Here is a 19090-nt window from a genome sequence, read left to right on the forward strand (position 1 = left end):
TGTTATGTATCATGGTTTACAATAGAACTTTATTAGCTATTAATGTCTTCTTAAACAAAAAACTATTGGTCGTAGCGTAATGTTATATAGCCTAAAGTCTACATCTATAATTGGACTATCCAACAAAAAAAGAATTTTTCAAATCGGACCAGTAGTTCCTGAGATTAGCGCGTTTAAACAAACAAACTGTTCCACTTTATAATATTAGTATAGGTATCCTTTAATGAGGGACGTAACACTTATCTGGACGTCCACTTCACGTGACTTTTGCATCAATTATGTTATAAAAGATATCTCTACATATTTATTTTCCTTCCAGCTCCTAAAAGTAGACCCAACTAAGCTCCGAGAGAGTCTAACAAGTCGTACAATCGACGCTCGAGGTGACGTTGTCAACACTCCTCTAGACTTGGAGCAAGCTCAGTACGCGCGGGACGCGTTAGCTAAAGCCATCTACGATAAGCACTTCAGCTGGCTTGTATCTAGACTTAACGCTTCCCTCGCCCCTAAGGAGAAAGATCCCAGAGCTTCTGTGATCGGAATCTTGGATATCTATGGATTTGAAATCTTCCCGAAGAACAGGTGAGATTTAGTTAACTTTACCTTTTAACCTAATAATAAATTCAGATTTTGTTCGCTTTCTAAATACGTGCTTTATAGACCAGCGCTTCCCATATATTGTGACCATATAAGCCTGTTGAGCGACTAGAAATACGTATCTGTTAGAATTTTATGCCGCCAAGTCGATAGAGAGACCGCAGAGTGTGTACTAGAAAAAATTGTAAAGAATATTTTTGTCGGTAACAGACTACTAAAACTCTCACCACAAATTTAAAAGACAGAATGAAACTATCCAGGTGACTTATTTACCATTCGTGTTGTCTATCCTACGGTCCGTAGTTTCGAGCAGTTCTGCATCAACTTCTGCAACGAGAAGCTGCAGCAACTGTTCATCCAGCTGACGCTGCGTCAGGAGCAGGAGGAATACCTGCGCGAAGGCATCGAGTGGGAGCCCGTCGACTACTTCAATAACATCGTCATCTGCGACCTCATTGAAGCCAGGCACAAAGGTCAGCTAAATAAAACTATCTTCCACATTTGTTTAAACGTCTTAGATCATTGTTGATGTGTTTTTAAATTGCGATTTATCGTGCAGGTATAATTTCAATCCTGGACGACGAGTGTCTGCGGCCAGGCGACGCGACGGACGCCAGCTTCCTGGACAAGCTGACGCAGCACTTGGATGGACACAAGCACTTCAAGTCGCACCGCAACCTCGACTCCAAGACACAGAAGCTTATGGGCAGAGATGTCAGTAACTATGTCATACATTGCACTGCACATATACTACATTTTTACTTATAAAACTTTCTACTGGATATGGCTTACAACTTGTACTTCAGTCAAAGTCAAAAATGACTAGTTATCTTTTAAAATATGAAGTAAACAAAGAAATAACGAGTTAAAATAATACTCCTAATCTAATACTCCTTTTTGTTGCTTATGTGTCCTCTTTTTTCCACACTGTTTCTGAACAAATCTTCAACATTTTCATCTAACCTTAGTTATATTTTAAAATTGTATGCTTATGTTAGGAATTCTGTCTGGTGCATTACGCTGGCGAGGTGACGTACAATGTGAACACGTTCCTGGAGAAGAACAACGACCTGCTGTTCCGCGACATGCAGGCGCTCATGGCACGCAGTGATAACACCATCGTTGGCACATGCTTTAAGGTCAACACACTATACATAAACAATAGATTTCTTCCACTAAATCTACGAAAAGTGTCACCCTTAGTAATCAATAAACGATTCTGAGTAAGCAGTCAACAGCATTAATAATGATTTTCTTCACAGGATTCAAAGTTAATGAGTAAAAAACGTCCGGAGACGGCGATCACGCAGTTCAAGAACTCTCTCAACGATCTCATCAAGATCCTGAGCAGCAAGGAACCTTCTTACATCCGCTGCATCAAACCCAACGACTTCAAGATGCCCAGTCAGTCTACACAATACTTAATATAAATTTGTTGTCCCATACTGTTACATACATCTGTTGGCACATTTAGATTCTATTTAAGTTGTACTAATAAGTTGCTTGCTAAGATTTTACTTGTACAAAAGCAAAATATATAAATTAATCGAAAATAACATCAATTCTAGAATCTGCATGTCTGTGTGACGTCTTCAAGGTCAAAGTTTTGTTATGGTTAATCAAAGATATTATTTTTAGTGCAATTCGATGACAAGTTGGTATCTCACCAAGTGAAGTACCTCGGTTTGATGGAGAACCTGCGCGTGCGCCGCGCCGGTTTCGCCTATCGCAGGACTTACGAGGCTTTCTTAGAGAGGTAACACTTTTTGTTTATTCAATCTGGTATTAAAGATTAGTAGCAATGTGCTCTAATGTTTTTAAAAATTATTTTATTTTAAGGTACAAGTGTCTGAGCGCGGAGACATGGCCGAACTACCGCGGCGAGGCACGCGACGGCGTACAATGTCTCGTCAGCGTACTCAACTACGAGAAGGAGGAGTACCGGATGGGCAAGTCAGTCTCAACTCACTGATGCTAATACCTATTTACACTATGACGTCACTATTTTAATGTTCTCAGCTCTTTTTTACCCACATTTTATTTATAAGTAAATTATTTTTCAGCACCAAGATATTCATCCGATTCCCGAAGACGCTATTCGATACGGAAGACGCTTACCAGCTGAAGAAGAACGATATAGCGACGATCATCCAGAGCCGGTGGCGCGGCTACTGGCAGCGCAAGCAGTACCTGCGCATGAGACAAGCCGCCATCGTCATACAGAAGTGGGTGCGCCGCTTCCTCGCGCAGCGCCTCAAGGAGCGCCGCCGCAAGGCTGCACATGTCATACGCTCATTTATCAAAGGTATATATAATAGCAAAGAATATCTTAAAAACAAAACTCAACTTATAGTCTATATTGTAAATCTAGAACTATCTAATTTTAAACATTATTAATTACAATACTTTGGCGCGAATGACGTGCTTTCCTTACAAAGTCTAATGTCAGAATGATTAGTGAGGAGACACAAACCAGTGTTGAATCAATACACTGGCTCATTTGCGGATTTTCTTCCTAACAGTTGCAATCGTACCTTTTTTCTCTTTCAGTTAGTGTAAGCAATGCAATTTATTCAAATATCAATCTGTGTTTCGCTTTCTCGTCATCCAGGTTTCATCACTCGCAATGGTCCCGAAACGCCGGAGAACCGCCGTTTCCTGGGCATCGCGAAGGTGCACTGGCTGAAGCGGCTGTCCACGCAGCTGCCGCGCCGGCTGCTGGACCTGAGCTGGCCCGCCTGCCCCGCCACCTGCCGGCACGCCTCCGCCGAGTTGCAGCGTCTGCACCGCGCCTGGCTCGCGCGCAAGTATAGGCTCGCGCTCTCTCCTGACGACAAGAAGCAATTCGAACTTAAAATACTTGCGGAGAGTATATTTAAAGGTAACGATTTAACCTTCTAATCTTTAAAAATTAGGTCATAGTTTCAAATATTGTGCTTTTAACTTAAGTTATAAAACTTGATAGGTATAACCAGACTCACATATAATTTGTATGCAACATTGCAGGGAAAAAGAACAGCTACCCGAGCAGCATAGGCGAGCGGTTCGTGAGTGATCGTCTGACAGGCGAGCACCGCGTGCTGCGGGACACGTTCATGGCCTCCCCCGCCTGGCCCACTGGAGAACAACTCATCGTTAGTACACTGATATGATACATACAATTATTCCGTTTATAAAATAGCAAAACAAGCTTAATAAAGTATAAAACCTAAATAAAAACGATTAAACGCCAGTCGATTCTAGCAAATCAAATAAATATTTTCGAATATGAATATGAATGTCGTATAATTTGTTTGTTTTTAATAAAGCTGATTAAAAAAATATTCGTTCTACAAAGCTTTAAAAAATTTCTAGCAATACAATATGTTTATATTTGAAGTATTTTTCTCAGAAGATTATGCCTTCCATTTCCTGTTTTTATGCTAGTATTTGGTTAGTGAAAAAGTTACTTACTTAACTTAACTTACTTCAGTACTCATGCGAGGCGGTAAAGTACGACCGGCGCGGGTACAAGCCGCGTGAGCGAGGTCTGCTGGCGTCGCAGCGCGCGCTCTATGTAGTGGACGCGGCGGGACGTAAGACATACAAACTGAAGCATCGCCTGCCTCTCGACAAGCTGCGAGTTGTCGTTACCAACGAGACCGACCAGCTCGCGCTCATCAAGATACCGCAGGAACTCAAGAAGGATAAGGTCAGATTGACCAACTAATATTCTTTCAAACTAATATGTCACTCATAGCGAACAATTGAGACTATAAAAAGCTTCCAGAGGCCTTTTGTTGGGGGTTAATCCTCTTACCAAGGGTTTTTGACACGTTGAAAACATCTTATTATCTCTGTTTTGTGAAAGATAATGACAAGGACGACAATATGTTTCCTCCATCTATTGGTTACGATAAACCTAATTAATTGACCCTGCCTTTAATACGTCGAGGTGTCCTAATAGGTGAAGACGTCCTCTCATGTGTTATTTTCCACATTTACAGGGCGACCTTATCATCTCAGTGACGCACCTGATCGAGGCCCTTACTATCGTCACTGACTACACCAAAAAGCCTGAACTTATTGAAATTGTGGACACGAGAACGTAAGTTATTAGCTTGTACTACTAATCCCTGTACTACATGGATTAGAAAAAACTGTAACAATTTTCAACTCTACATATGTTTGGTATTTTAACGACAATGGGGGTGATTTTAAGTGTTGCGTTTGTAATAAGTATTCACAATTTGCATGCTCGCTACTGAAATAAACACAAAGGTGTGAAAGTGAAAAGTCACAGGATTTACGAGTTTTAGATGCTGCGTAAGTACTTAGAGAGGACAATTTTAGATGCAATGTATAGACATACAGATTCTTTTTGGCTTTCAATGTTTAAGTTTTATCAGTAGAACTCTTTTTAAATATCTGGACAGCTCATAACTTCGCGCGTCGGTCTGCAGAATACAATATTAGGTAGGAGGAGGGTAGCGGGTTGCGGGGGGGAGGGGAGTGCGCAACGCACCGATGACCTTGGCCTACCAAAATATTTGAAAAGACTTGTCAAATCTTACATTAATTTAGTTTAATAGATATATATGGGAATATAACGGTTTCTTAGTACATAATGAAGAATTAACGTCAAATTAATGATAATTTGTTGTGCCAGCATCGCCCACAACCTGGTGAACGGCAAACAGGGCGGCACTATCGAGGTGACCAACGGCCCGCAGCCCGCCATACAGCGCGCAAAGAGTGGCAACCTGCTTGTCGTAAGTATTTTGACGTTTTATCTTATTCAATTCAATAAGTAATTATATAAAATCATTTCTTTCACTGTATATTTGATAGATTACAAAAATCTTAGAATAATTATTCAGGGCCATGAAAGGAGGGATCTCTCGAATCGATGTGTAGAAAATACACCATAAAATTGGTATAAAATTATTCATTATGTTATAGAAGCATATATTCATTATTTATTTCAGGTCGCAACACCTTGAAACACTTTACCAGCTCAGTATTACAAGACAAAGTACGTAACAACGACCAACTCTAGTTGTATCAACTTTAACTGTAAATTATTACTTATTTTAATCAAATTATACCTTTTTTGTTAATGTTTTCAGCCAATCGATCGGCCCAAAGGGAAATAAATTCCAATTGGGCCGATAGGTCCAACGGGAAACGCTATTTTTGTTAATTTATTTAATCATTTTTTTATGTTCTATTCATGTTATTACAAATTACGTGATATAAAAATATTTTGTTAAAATTTCATAAAATTATTATAAACATCCGATATTTTTTTTCGCGTCGTAATAAATAACTACCTTATTTAATATTCGAAAATAAAAAAAAATTATTTAATTAGTATATATGAAAATAATTTTTCATTTTTGTAACATTTTTTCTATTATATTTTGTTAGTTTTATGGTCAATTTTTTTACTTAAAAATAATCATTTGAAATTTTAATTCTATTTTTTTTATATTTGTACTATTTTAGTTTACAACAATATTTATTTTTATTTTGTAATATTACTTTACGTTTTTTTTTCATACAATCCGTTCATTCTACAAATAAACCTATAAAACCTAATAAATACTATACATAAAAAATATTCATAATACATATTGAAATTAATTAGTTATAAGATTAAAAATAACATATTATATTTCGTACAAAGTACTTAAATATGTTACGCCATGTAATACGTAGATACGGTGGGCTTTCACTGCAGAAACAACTATACAATATGTTCTTGTACTCGAGTTTCGTCAGTGAAAACTCGACTCAAAATGTACAACCAAACATTTTTCAAGAACTGTGTACGTATATTTTAATAATACAATTAAATATATTATAGTTTAAATAAAATGTTGACACATTTCAATTTGTATATTGTAAGCTGAATCAACGGTGCCTAATGACGGCGATGACGGCCATTTTGTAGATTATAAAATATATGTCGAATCAAGATTTTTGAACGAACATTAAAACGCGTCCATTGGACAACGCCGAACGCAACGCATCCACGGATTAAACGGATTTGATTTGTCTTACGGATGGACGCAGTGCTGTGTAAAATCATCACCTATACTCCATAACTCTTCCTATTTTATACGTAAAAATGAAATATCAATTTGAACCATAAAAATAGATTAAATTGATTTTTTCATGTATTTCAAGACTATTAGGTCAAATGAAATTCTAGTCATCTAATTTGATTCAATCGACTTCATTTTCAGTGTGCTCAGTACGTGCATTTCAACTACCGAAGCACTTACAGGAACTTTATCCTTAGTTTTCTTAAAGAGTAAAATCTTAATGTTCTTGTAATTGTTTCAGGATTAAAAAATTGTTAAATAGGATGCAAATATTTGAACTGGTCAATAAACGCAGGCAAACATTTGCCTTAACATATATATGTAAGCTAGTTCCTTAATTTTAATAAACGCATTTTATTATATTGTTGTTTTTATTTCACATAAAAAGTGAAGCCACTAAATACTTTCTATTTCAAATTCATTCTGTTTAAAATCTATGTCCCACGAAGCAATTAGGAATATAGCCGAGAAGGAGAACGTCTATTGACTAAGGTCACCTCTAACTCGGATAGCTTTCGATACCATCAGTGGTGACATATGACCCAACGACAAAGTTTATAAAAGGAATAATAAAAATCACACATCATAATAATTGCTGTTTAATTATTTATAGAAAAGTTAGGTACATTTTTACATTTCATTTCAAATTATAACAATCCAGAGTTATGGCGACACTCGCGGCACTCAGTCTTCGATAAAACAACACAACACCTGTATAAAATCAACGCGAACGTTCAAACACGGACATAGGAGTCTAGGAACTGGCCGAAGTTATGTTACCTAAAAAAAATTCCTGTTTAAAAATTTCATTCTAGTTGAAATAGTTCCTAGGAACTTTACATGGTCTTTATGATTTAATAAATAAAATTATACACCCATTACCAACATAATAAATGTTTAAAACAACATACTATAATATTCCATACATCTTTTATCTAAGTGTTAAATATTCACTATCACATAAGTCCCCTAAACTCCGGATTATTTGTTAACATGGCAACACCGCCTTTTATTACTATTTAATACAACTGTCCAGCGGCAGCGGCCAAGTTTCCTAATTATGTTCATTTTGCTACAATACTGGTAAGGGAAGCAGAAATTAATTTCGGTTTAGCAAATACTATTGCAAAAAAAGGGGTAATTGACACTTACAATCCCCAATCAGAAATGTCGCCATAGGGTTGGCTTGTGCCGCAAATCAATATAATGAACATATCGTCTGCTGCAATGTATAAATACAGAGACCAAAATAACTTCTACTGCCCATAAAAAACAAAAAGCCAATGAATTTGGTTCGAGAAACTAAATTAGTTTAAAACAGAATAATGGAAGATCTGGGAGACAAAATACAAGATATAAATAATAATTTTGAGCTGATAATACATACATCTTAGGTTTTCAAGCTTTGGAAACAAGCCTTTTGGCTTATTCCTTAATAATATACTTAAATGCCAATCCATTAAATATATCCCACATTAATACATGTTCGAACAGTTTTACTATTAAAACATTTTGTGAACAATCTTATATACTATTTGAAACTATTTACAAACACAATGTGATGCTTCCGATAGTGCTAAAGAGTGAATATACACATATTTCCTTACAACATATTATTACACTATTATATATTAAATGCCAAATAGTTTGGTAGATCCAATTTATTATGCTAACTTAAATATTTACGGATCTTTTGATTGTAGCCAGTGGAATGAAGATATTTTAATAGGTATGTATTAATTTTGTAAGAAATTCTAGATTATTTCAAATAAAAAAAAGGTAATACAATGCCATTATAGTAGATACTAAATAAAAACTTAATCCAAAGACTAGTAAAATAATTGGGACCTAAAATTTCACTTAGAAAAACATTGCAGAAAAAAAAGAAGCAAAACCAAAAAAAATATACTGCCAAATGTTCTTAACTATGATAGTAGTATTAATATATGAAGGTAGTTACAATATCTGCATCCCATCTAGGCATACACTTAAAAAATGTCTAAATAGTACAAAACAGAACGGATAAATTAAAATTAATCTAACCCCAATATTTACAAAAATATTAAAACCTGAACTCAGAAGTTTATTGCCATTTGATAATTAACAATTTAAAAATTCTAATATCTATCATAAACAAAGGTACATCTAACCACTGAGTACATCGTACATATATTTAAAGGCCACAAAAGAGTCTCCTCTATTTTCAACTTGGCAATCTTCAGCAAATTCGACACAGTTATCATTTTAAAAAAGTATTTTTGAATATGTTTATTTTCTATACAAATATACTTATCTACATGTGGAGATTAATCCAGTCGTTCTGTACAATTTCTACATCTAGTTATTTCCGACAGATTACTAGCAATATAACGTCAATAATCAAGAATTATAAATTCCGTTATGCATTTACTAAATTGGAATGGTTTAATTTTTAATCTAAGATTTGACTAAGACATGTTGGTAAACAAATTATTCATAACATAGTTGATTTCTCCTCATTATATCTTTTCTGAGTCCAAAATCTCTGAATAAAATATATCATTATCATTGTTTTTCATCTTCAACAAAACAGAGATAACAATATTTTAAGTGGCATCAGAAACCCATGGTAAGTCATTTCTTTCAACATTCTGGGAAAACAGCATTCGAGCATTTTTAAATCTCTTAATAGAGGATAGAACTGATAGGAATCAATCCAATTTCATAATTTGCCAAGTAATTATTCCGAAGCAAAAAATCAAAATACATCCAAATAAAATTAAAGGATCATTTATCTTGAGTTAAATACTCTATATACTGTGAAACGTACATAAGAACGCGATAAGTATTGACAAACATTTACTACCAATATTAGTTAGATATGACCATCATAAAACTTTGTTTATTTTTCATTTAAACTTGATTTACTAGAAAATCAAATATTTCTATTATGCTTATGTTTTAAAAATAAAAATTAATACATTCTCTTATTCATAATATCATGAAAATCTCTTAAATCTTGTGGCAGAGATTTTTTTATCATAATGATTATTTCAAAAATAACCTGGTTTTCATGTAAAAATTTACATATCTGAAGCTGGTAACATTTGACAAGTTAGGTCTTTCCCAAATCTCTTGTACTTTATTTCTTACAAAGATTAATTAGTCATGCTGTCTGCAATTGCGATATTTTTTGCCTAGATCTGGTCAGAATATGGCCGTGTCTATCAGGACAAAGATGTCCATAAAATAAAACGCACAGATATGTTAACACGTTTAATTGGCGAAAGCGTGAAAGGCATGGAAACATTACCACTTCATCAGCTTCCTTGGTCTTTTTGTTTATTCTCAGTTTATTTAAGTGTACTACATAGGGATGTCAGTTGTTTTGGTAAAGGATAGGTTAAGTGTTGTGACATAAATTTACAACCTAGAGATATCCAAAGTGACTGAAACAAAATGACTTTCTTTATAAGAGGACAAACTTGTAAGAAACACTTCATCTATAGGTTGTTATCATTAAAGAAAAAATCTGTGAGTGCAAACTGATAAAAGAAATAAAGATCTTTAAATTGAAAGTAATTTTTGGTTAAAAGGTGATGATTAATCTCAATACTTTTTTTTGTCTAAGATAAAAATATGATACTGTGAGTAGTACAAAATAAAACCATCCTGTGCATCTGTATATTTCAATATTAAAAAAAATTAAAACAAATACTTGAAAATTGTTTTTGTTAACTTTATAAAATATTAAATTTAATTTCAATTTGGAAACTTATGTCAATAATATCCAGTATTATGCAGCTCAATAAATTACGATTTTCTTTCAGACTTTATAAATTAAATTTCTTTTGAATATATAAGCCTATTTATTAACAAAAAAAAGTTTACAGTAGACAATCCCAAATATGCAGAAGTTTAAGTTAATTTGTGTTTTGCCATTATTAGCTTATTTATCAAGCTCGTAAATCTATAAGCCTATACATATCCAGGATTCCTTGGACATCTTAAGACTGAGTCTTTCACTTATGTTGGTTAATTACAAGACATAGTCTGTGATGTTAAAATTGTGATAAATATCTTGCTCTCTTAAATTCCTATCAAAGAGCATGAATTGATAAATAATTTTACAATAAGAACTATAATTCACTTCTTCATTACCTTCTTGAATTTATTCTCACAGCAGACATCCCTGAAGTCTTGAGATGGCTCCAAGCTATTCACAAATCTTCCCGAGATGGGAGATAGAAAGCTGATCCTAGGAATGGAAATGTTCAATGTCAGGCACTGCATAAATACATGATTCACCTCACTAATGTGTCACTAGCACTTAGCATCACTTGCACTAAAGCACAAGGCACAAATCTATGGTTATCCATAGTAACCATAGAAATACTCCATATACTATTTAACTTGTCCCACAGTCTCTTGTCCTGACTCCGATTTAAAACCACTCTCCATTTTATATGATTCACTTCGGAAGCCAGAATCCGATTGGTTTGAGCTATCATTCTGCTTGAAGTTAGGGTCTTTATCGCAATCGTTGGATGCAAACCCATAAGATTTTGGTTTGGTCTGATCTTGTTCCCTTTGCTGTCGCCTACGCTGTTTTGACCACAGCTCATGACAATCTTGCCATGTTGGTAACTCTGGAGCAGGCATTCTGGAAGACAAAAGAATTTCATATGAGAAAAAAATAATTGTGCATTCATTTCTTCATTTGTGTTTTTAGTTTATTTTGTTTTGTATGAATAAGAGTAATCATTAGAACTTACTGTTCCGGCACCACATTCTTCAACCAGGGACTCTTAAGAGCTTCTTCTGCAGTGATCCTCTTCTCGGGATCTAACTCCAGCATACGATCCAGCAGATTGAGTGCCGGACCGGGCATGAAGGCAAACTGCTCACGGACGCAGCGTTTATGGAATCTCTTTGGTCGCAGCGTGTGCCAGAGCGGCAGGTTAACCACGTTAGGCCATACACCCGGTACTGGAGTGCCACACACGCGGGATATCATCTCTAGTTGCATCATTTCCACACTAGCCTGAAAATATTATTCAATAAATGTTAAAGCATTGATTATGACATTTTTGATATTGCTAGTCTAGTTGCAATGTCATCCAGAACTGATATTATCACTGAAGTAATAAAACAATATTTGTTAAGATATACATATCTGCAATTAGTTATTAACAGAATACTTACTTATATCTTTTATGAGTACAAATAGCCAGTTACTACAATAGAAAACATACTTTTTTAGGAATCTATAATTGGCTTTTAATTGGCCCACATTAAGTTATTTCCACGTCTACATACGCTCGGACATCAGTATTAGTACCTGGAATAATGGATGTTTGAGGAACAGTTCTCCGAGTATGCAACCCATGGACCAGACGTCGACGGCGGGCCCGTAGCGCTCCTCGCCCAGCAGCAGCTCCGGCGGCCGGTACCAGAGAGTGATCACCTTGTTGGTGTACGGCCGCTGCTTGTCCTCCGCCGACCATAGCCGCGCTAGACCAAAGTCACCAAGCTTCACCTCCCCTCTGGAAAACAAATCGCAATATTTTAAAATACTTATTGACATTTCGTGCTTAACACAATTCCTATACGCTGTAGGCAATTATGATGACTAACATTCAGTTTTCTCTAACTGAACAGTTTCCTCTTACCAAATATACACTTAGGGTCACCCTTAACAATCATTAAATTACTTTCAATACGGTCTTAAACATAGTAAATAAAACAAATCAACTATAATGTTTCTTATCAAACACTGCAATGATATTTAGTGATAAAGCCTTGATAAATTACTGCAAAATGCAGGTATAATGAGACATACTTGCACACTCACTTGTTATTCATCAAGATATTACTGCATTTGATATCTCTATGTAAGAAGTTCTTGCGATGGCAGTACGCCAGCCCATCGAGCAGCTGCCGCATTATAGACGCATTATGCGACTCGGTAAAGTCCACCATCTTGGACTCCAGCAGACCCATTAAGTCGTGGTCCATGTACTCAAACACTAAGTAGAATGATCCTTTATCCTGTACAAATGAAATATAAGCAATATTGTTAAGTTTAAATCATATATGTCAACCAATGTAAACTCTCACAGATTTTCTTTTTTGAACAAATCAAATTTATCGCATCCAAATATATTACCTCAAATATTTCTACACACACACATAGGTATTATATTAATACAAAACACTTTTATTGAAAAAGTAACAATAAAAATCAAATTGTATCTCGCTTTGCAAAAATCATTTAGGCTGGTATTCATTAAGACATACTAAATAAAAAAAATGCACTCAAAAACACCCCTCACTATTAACTATTTAAATATAACATGGGAAATATCATCTTAAAAGATGATAATAACTTACTTTTCTAAAGTCCATAGCATCCTGTTTATCAGTAACAATTTCCCGCAGATTAACAATGTTCTTATGATTCAACTGCCTTAGGATCTTGATCTCTCGCACCGCAGTGATAGGGAAGCCTTCCTTCTCATTCTCCAGACGCACCTTCTTGAGTGCAACCAGTTGACCAGTGTTTTTATCCCGAGCTTTGTACACTTGACCGTAGGTCCCTTCACCTATTTGGGTTATAACCTGCGAAAACAAAATTAATTTATATTTCATATCAAAGTACTTAAAACGAAATAGCAAAATTTAAGGTACTCATAGGAATATGAATTTTAGAATAAATTTGTAAAATTTAATGTTCACCTGGAAGCCATCAACACACTTCTCTCCCCAATCTTTGGCATGATACGTCGGCGTCGCAACCGGCACTACTTTGGAGCCCCGTCTCTTTAATATTCTAGGCCTTTTTAACTTCGAACCGGACTGTGGAAGAAAATCATGTACACATTTTAAATATCCTAATTTGACTACTTTATTTTCAGAATACGTGCATCATTTTTTGTAAAAAATGATTTAATTTATTTACAATAGAGTAATTGTTACTCTCACTAACAATAACTCAATAACAAGAACATACATGTCGAATATTGTCATTGTCAAAAGTAAATTTAGTGATCATATTGTATCCAACATGTACATACATTGGGATCCCGCTTATTGCGCGCACTAAACACGTGTGAGTACTGGTCGCGGCGTGATGCGGGTGGCGGCGTTGAACCGTCCAGCTCGTCTGCGCTTAGTTCCTCTGAATCCGGCACCACTAGAACACAACAAAGACACATTGTTATCTTAGTTTTCTCAGAGAATGAAAAAGATGGCAATATGTAAGTTTCTATAGAGGAAACAATAGGTATCTCCTAGTTTAAACGTGACAATCATTACCAATGTTTTTACTTACAGGGTGGCATGGGAAGATTCATGATACCGGTTCTCTTTGGCTTTTCTGGCTTCTTAATGGGACTTGGGGATGGTGTACTTAAAGGACTCTCATTAGCTAATGTCTTCAGGTCTTCCACCTGAAAAGAATAAATTCCAAATCATAAAATACACTGACTTTGGACTTGAGTACCATTGGTTATCTGAAGAGGAAGAGTAAAGGCTTACTACTTCCTAATACCGCCAGATCGAAAAGGCCAATACCTGTGTGTTGGGGGGCATGGGCAACTTGGTGAGGCTTTTGGGCTTGTGCGCGGGGGGCGCTGGCTGACTGTTCTGCAGGTAGACGCCGTCGACCACACTGCCGCCCACCTTAGGCAGCGGCGGCAGGCTGGCCGTCCCCGACACTGGGGGCGGCGCACTGCTCGGAGGCGGCGGCGGTGGTGGCGGCGGGGTCTGGGTTTTTTGCTGTCGACATTTATAATTACATTGAGATAACTATTATTTAACCTAAAAAAACATTATCCTATTTTGATAATCGTTTTCCGTAAAATGAAACATACATCAGATTCAACACTATCAGTTGTTTCTCCATTAGCCGTGGTCTTCTGCTCGAAGTTGTCGAACTCCGGCGGTGGCTGCAGCGGGTTGGGTGTAGCCGTAGCAGTGGGCGTGGGCGTGGGGTTGTCCTCAGAGCCCGTAGGCGTAGGCATCGGGATGTCCACCACCTCCGTCGCCGGCTCTTTCTCACCCTCCTCTTTTGAAACCTATAAACATATAAATAATAACCAAATAATTACAAATCCAAAAAGATTTGTACCAAATGGCAATTTTTATTAGTAAATTACCTGTGTTGAACTATCCGCTGTGGCATTGGAGAGTTCATCGATGGTCATAATTTCTGGGTTATTTATAGAAGTATTTGAAGAAATCGCGCCTTGAGATTCTTCCTCCTTTTGACTCAAGATCTCTTGAAGCTTCTAAAAAAGATGGAAAAGTTGGTATAAATTTGAATAATAATTTATTGTTTAGATATTGTGGGAAGCAGTTATTGTTCCTATTAAACTTATTACAAAGTTTATAATATTGTTGCTAACCTTTGCTCTTTTGTGTTTATCTTTAACGAGTTCGGCAAACAAGCTTGTATCGCTAATCTTCTCTTTGAAATCAATTCTCCTTTGTAGCGCTGATGGTGGACTTGGCGATTCATGTTTCACTCTGAAAAACAAATATGCATAATTTACAAAAACCTACTTAATATAATCATTATAATTAACATATAGCAGAGATAGATAATACAAAACATGTGAGAAGTTTTCCTTCACCGTAAGAACTATGGCCTAGTCACCCCTAACTTAGGGTAGGCTCCGAGGCCCTTAGTGGGGACATATAGTGAGGTGGCCAAGAACTTGGTACATATTACAAATTAGTATATATGTTGAGATATAATAAGCCACCTGTGTCTCTCCTTGGTGGTCTCGCTGTGCCGAGGCCGGTGTCGTGGCGGCGAGGAGGAGCGCCGTCGGCTTCGCGACACCGAGCGACGTCGCTTCATTGAACTGCGGCTGTGTGATCTGATTATTATGTTCATTGTTAATACATTTATAGTAGAAATAGATTTACAGTACAGTAGAAATATATTTAAGGAAAGGCATGTCAAGGGCAATGACACCATTATATTTTTTTAAGAATTAATATTGTTGTTTATAATTTTGTTTGACAGGATCAAACTACAAATGAAAAATAATAAAAAAATGAAACACTGAACACATAATCTTCATGAAAGCATCTTTGCCTAAACTTATAAGAATAAGCGATTAGGACAAATCATTTATTTAAACCTGCATACAAAGTGCTAAAACAACAAGCATACATCAGCAATTCATATGAATAAATTTATGACTTTGGAACCTGTGATATTACAGACAAGCAAAATGGACATCTATAACATATGCATATGCCTAACTTAAAATTAAGCTTAAGCTCATATGTTTATTATTCTAACAATAACTATAAAAAAAACTAATGATGTTAGTTTTTTTTAGTTATTGTTCTATTAAATCATAAATAATTTGTTTTTCACATTATTAACTCAGCATGCATGCGAAACATTTATCTTGTTTTTTTTTATAAACATGCACATAACATCATCTACAATGTTATTAAGTAAGTCACTCACTTGACGACGCATTCGCTATTCATTACATCAGACAGACCAAGAGCAGACATGTAATGAAACCAGGAATTATAGAACTTGCCGCATTATAAATTTCCCTCACCAGAGTTATCATTAACCTTAACTCAATATTAAACAGGTGCTTTGAAAGCATTAAGATCATAATACTCAATACTACATTGAGTTCTTAGTGAGAAATGAGGCTGTTGAAAGCTAACCATCGCATGAACTATGAATATGGGTTCGCATTATTGTTTACGCAGTTAGCGAAAATAGTGTGAGTTTAATCAAACTAAATTATTTAATCTATTATTGTGTCACCGGATTAAAATCTTATATTAGCAAAGATAGGTACCTATGATGAGCTCGGGCTTCCCGATGTCTCTCCCGTTCCCTGCTCCTATGCCGGCGCCGGGGACTCTTGCGACGGTGGCTACGTCGAGGACTGTACTCTCGCATACGTGGCTCGTGAGTCGGAGAATCTGACCACATGCATTCAAAAGGTTAAAAAATGTATGCACTCAAAAGGTTAACATAGCACTGACACTAAAATGAACCCTCAGCTCTCATAATCTATATGTCATAGGGCAACTCCGTAACTGAATGCAGGAAGGTTACGCTGCATATGCAGAGCAAAGGCATTACCTTGCTAACACACCTTGTACTCAGATAACGGCCCCCCTCCAAGCGCTTTTGTCATCATAGGGTACCCTAAACCACTAGTGGTTTAAATTGTAATTAAATGTGAGTTACATAGTGAATCATACCTGATATAACCATTATAGGTGATTGCACCCTGTGGTCCATCCAGTAGTCCCTCCGCACTCTATCATAGACCTGTTCATTGTCAGAGTCTATGGTGACAGTTTCATGGTATGGAGGCATGGATGGTGTGTGTGGTGTCATAGACTTCTGCCTCCGTCTGCTGTACAAAAAACACTTTTTTAATCAGTGTGAAATCAATGATATAAAAATTACATATAATATCATAGAACTAGTATTAGTAAATTACATAAATTGCAATGTAATTCAGTAAACATAAGAATGCAATTGTTACATAACAAACATTGAAGTCATGTAAATAATGTTTGGATTCTGCATTAATACTATTGATAGTTTTCAAATAAAATCTCACCTTATAACAGGTGACCTTTCCCTGCGAGGTGAGTAAATCACAGTATGGATTGGCATCTCTCTATGCATTGCAAGTCTCATTTGGGGAGAATCATCATGTCTGCCCCTCATAGGCGGAGTGGTTGTAGAAATGGGTGAACATGATCCATTCTGAAGAGGAGACGAAGCCTTCTCCCAATCACTTATTGGCACTTGCTGATACCTCTTCGGGCTCACAGGCCGTGGCTCGATATGTACATCATCATCGTGTGATACACTCTCCAGACTGGCGGACCTTGACCGGTGTTTAGACTTCTTCTTACGCTTCTTTTTGTCCTTTTTACGCTTCTCTTTCTTTTTTTTATAACAAGCGTCAGTGAAGTCTGGCTCTGCCTCCACATATTCCAGGCCCCGCCGGCTCCTTGATGCTGCTGAGGAAGAATCACGGGTGAGAGGGTACTCTTCAATAGCGCGGCGGCTTGAGGTTGTAGAGACAGAAATTGTCTTGTTGTCAAGAAATGTACGCACTGGGTGCGATTTTCTTGTACGGTCAAGATCATCAGCAATATGCCGGCCTATTGAACTCGCCTCACTCTCTATTTCTCCTGCCTCTGGGGCTGACAAGTCTTCTGAACTAACATCGGAGTATTCAACAAGGGGCTTACTAGAATTTACTGTAGCATAAGATTGTTCATGAGTTCCACTGTGTCTTCTATACTTTTTGTGATCTCTCTTCTTGTGCTTCTCCTTATGATGCTTGCTATGTCGCTTATCATAGCTCCTTTCCATGATCAGGTAGGGCGGACACCCTGAGGATGTTGCGCCTGTTCACATTACAACTGAAACAGTAGTAAACAAGACAGTTGTCATAAACAGGATAAAATAATCAGTTCCAATCAACGGTCGGTAATCGGAATAAATGAAGGGAAAAATATTGGCAGTGATAATGGCTGCTCGATGACAAGTTATTTAAGTTACACGAGCAAATCTTTCAGTTATAGAGAAATATTAAAGCCTTAAACTTTGCGCTGTCTAAATTATATCACACGGGAAAAAAATGAATATTACCTATTTTTATAGCACAAATGATGAATATTATGATTTTAATCAATATGATTTTTAGAATATAAATAAAAACAACTTACCTTAAGAAAAAACGGACGTGCGATCACCCCAATCACCGTAATTTGTATTTGCAAATTTCTATGCTTAGATAAGTTATGTCTTATTTAGTATCTTTGACTGAATATAGGCAAGTAATATACAGTTATTCGGATATATTATAGCTTTTGTAATCTTATTTCGCTAGTCATGATCATAAATAGAGCATAATTCATGCAATTAAATTGGATTATTTTTGTTGTGAATTCGAGAACGTCGAAGACGTCGAATCAATTTCTAGTCAGCCATTTGCTTTTTCATTACATTTCATCATCGCACCGTGCTATAGTGTTGGCTAAGTGTTGACCAGTGTTGACTGTTGACTATTAATGGGATTTTTGTAATAATTTATAATTTAAAACATAAATCCATTATTACAGTTAGGTAATGAGTGGTAAAGTATTACTATTAAGAAATTAAGAATATTAATAGTATTAAAATTACAGTCACTGTGTGATTGAAATATTATAGTTGCGGTTAAGATTTCGTCAACAAATTTAGTAGGAATTAAGGGCATTATTTTAAGAAAAACCTTATCAGAATTCATTGCTACAGTTAAATTATGATTAGGACATACTTTGGGTTAAATAATAAAGAAACCATTGTAAACTACAGCAATATTGTATTGTACTGAATTAAAATTGTATTGCATTCCATTGGTGCA

At 36.1% G+C, this 19090-nt stretch overlaps 2 protein-coding genes across 10 annotated transcripts in view; one reads left to right on the plus strand and one right to left on the minus strand.

Moving 5' to 3' along the window:
* The window catches only part of Myo61F (unconventional myosin 61F), a 36239-nt gene extending 30558 nt beyond the window's left edge, over positions 1-5681 (plus strand). For all 3 annotated transcript variants that reach the window (XM_013314789.1, XM_013314791.1, XM_013314790.1), the window contains exons 7-20: positions 320-582; positions 901-1070; positions 1157-1311; positions 1596-1736; positions 1860-2001; positions 2236-2353; positions 2437-2550; positions 2661-2902; positions 3209-3478; positions 3604-3731; positions 4070-4288; positions 4584-4684; positions 5246-5348; positions 5565-5681. In XM_013314789.1, the coding sequence (XP_013170243.1) occupies positions 320-582; positions 901-1070; positions 1157-1311; positions 1596-1736; positions 1860-2001; positions 2236-2353; positions 2437-2550; positions 2661-2902; positions 3209-3478; positions 3604-3731; positions 4070-4288; positions 4584-4684; positions 5246-5348; positions 5565-5579 (2181 nt within the window). In that variant the 3' untranslated portion in view covers positions 5580-5681. The remainder of the gene's footprint in view (positions 1-319; positions 583-900; positions 1071-1156; positions 1312-1595; positions 1737-1859; positions 2002-2235; positions 2354-2436; positions 2551-2660; positions 2903-3208; positions 3479-3603; positions 3732-4069; positions 4289-4583; positions 4685-5245; positions 5349-5564) is intronic.
* A 4748-nt stretch (positions 5682-10429) lies between these two features.
* On the minus strand, positions 10430-18703 carry Cdk12 (Cyclin-dependent kinase 12). 7 transcript variants are annotated; one of them, XM_013314800.1, is made up of 19 exons: positions 18411-18703; positions 17931-18104; positions 17288-17693; positions 16920-17077; positions 16508-16634; positions 16156-16203; positions 15434-15550; positions 15074-15194; positions 14825-14956; positions 14540-14743; positions 14241-14444; positions 13999-14116; positions 13742-13860; positions 13404-13523; positions 13059-13286; positions 12520-12716; positions 12007-12211; positions 11441-11709; positions 10431-11328 (listed from the first exon to the last, which is right to left on the minus strand). In XM_013314800.1, the coding sequence occupies exons 2-19, from the start codon at positions 18052-18054 to the stop codon at positions 11070-11072; spliced, it is 3156 nt and encodes a 1051-aa protein (XP_013170254.1). In that variant the 5' UTR covers positions 18055-18104; positions 18411-18703; the 3' UTR covers positions 10431-11069. The 7 variants fall into 7 exon arrangements, with proteins under 7 accessions (XP_013170249.1, XP_013170254.1, XP_013170253.1 ...); XM_013314799.1 differs by having other exon boundaries at positions 17288-17696; XM_013314795.1 differs by having other exon boundaries at positions 10430-11328; positions 16920-17074; positions 17288-18104.
* Positions 18704-19090: the final 387 nt, after the last annotated feature.

The sequence above is a fragment of the Papilio xuthus genome, unplaced genomic scaffold, assembly GCF_000836235.2.
Source record: "Papilio xuthus unplaced genomic scaffold, Pxut_1.1 DF827135.1, whole genome shotgun sequence".
NCBI classification, from domain to species: domain Eukaryota; kingdom Metazoa; phylum Arthropoda; class Insecta; order Lepidoptera; family Papilionidae; genus Papilio; species Papilio xuthus.

Bases quoted from the DNA above. Each gene is read 5' to 3' on its own strand.
- Cdk12 (XM_013314794.1), bottom strand. From the start codon at position 18,054: ATGGAAAGGAGCTATGATAAGCGACATAGCAAGCATCATAAGGAGAAG. The intron at 14,957-15,073 runs GTTAGCAACAAT...CATCTTTTTTAG, and splicing joins ATAAACACAAAAGAGCAAAG to AAGCTTCAAGAGATCTTGAG. The intron at 11,329-11,440 runs GTAAGTTCTAAT...TTTGTCTTCCAG, and splicing joins AAGAATGTGGTGCCGGAACA to AATGCCTGCTCCAGAGTTAC.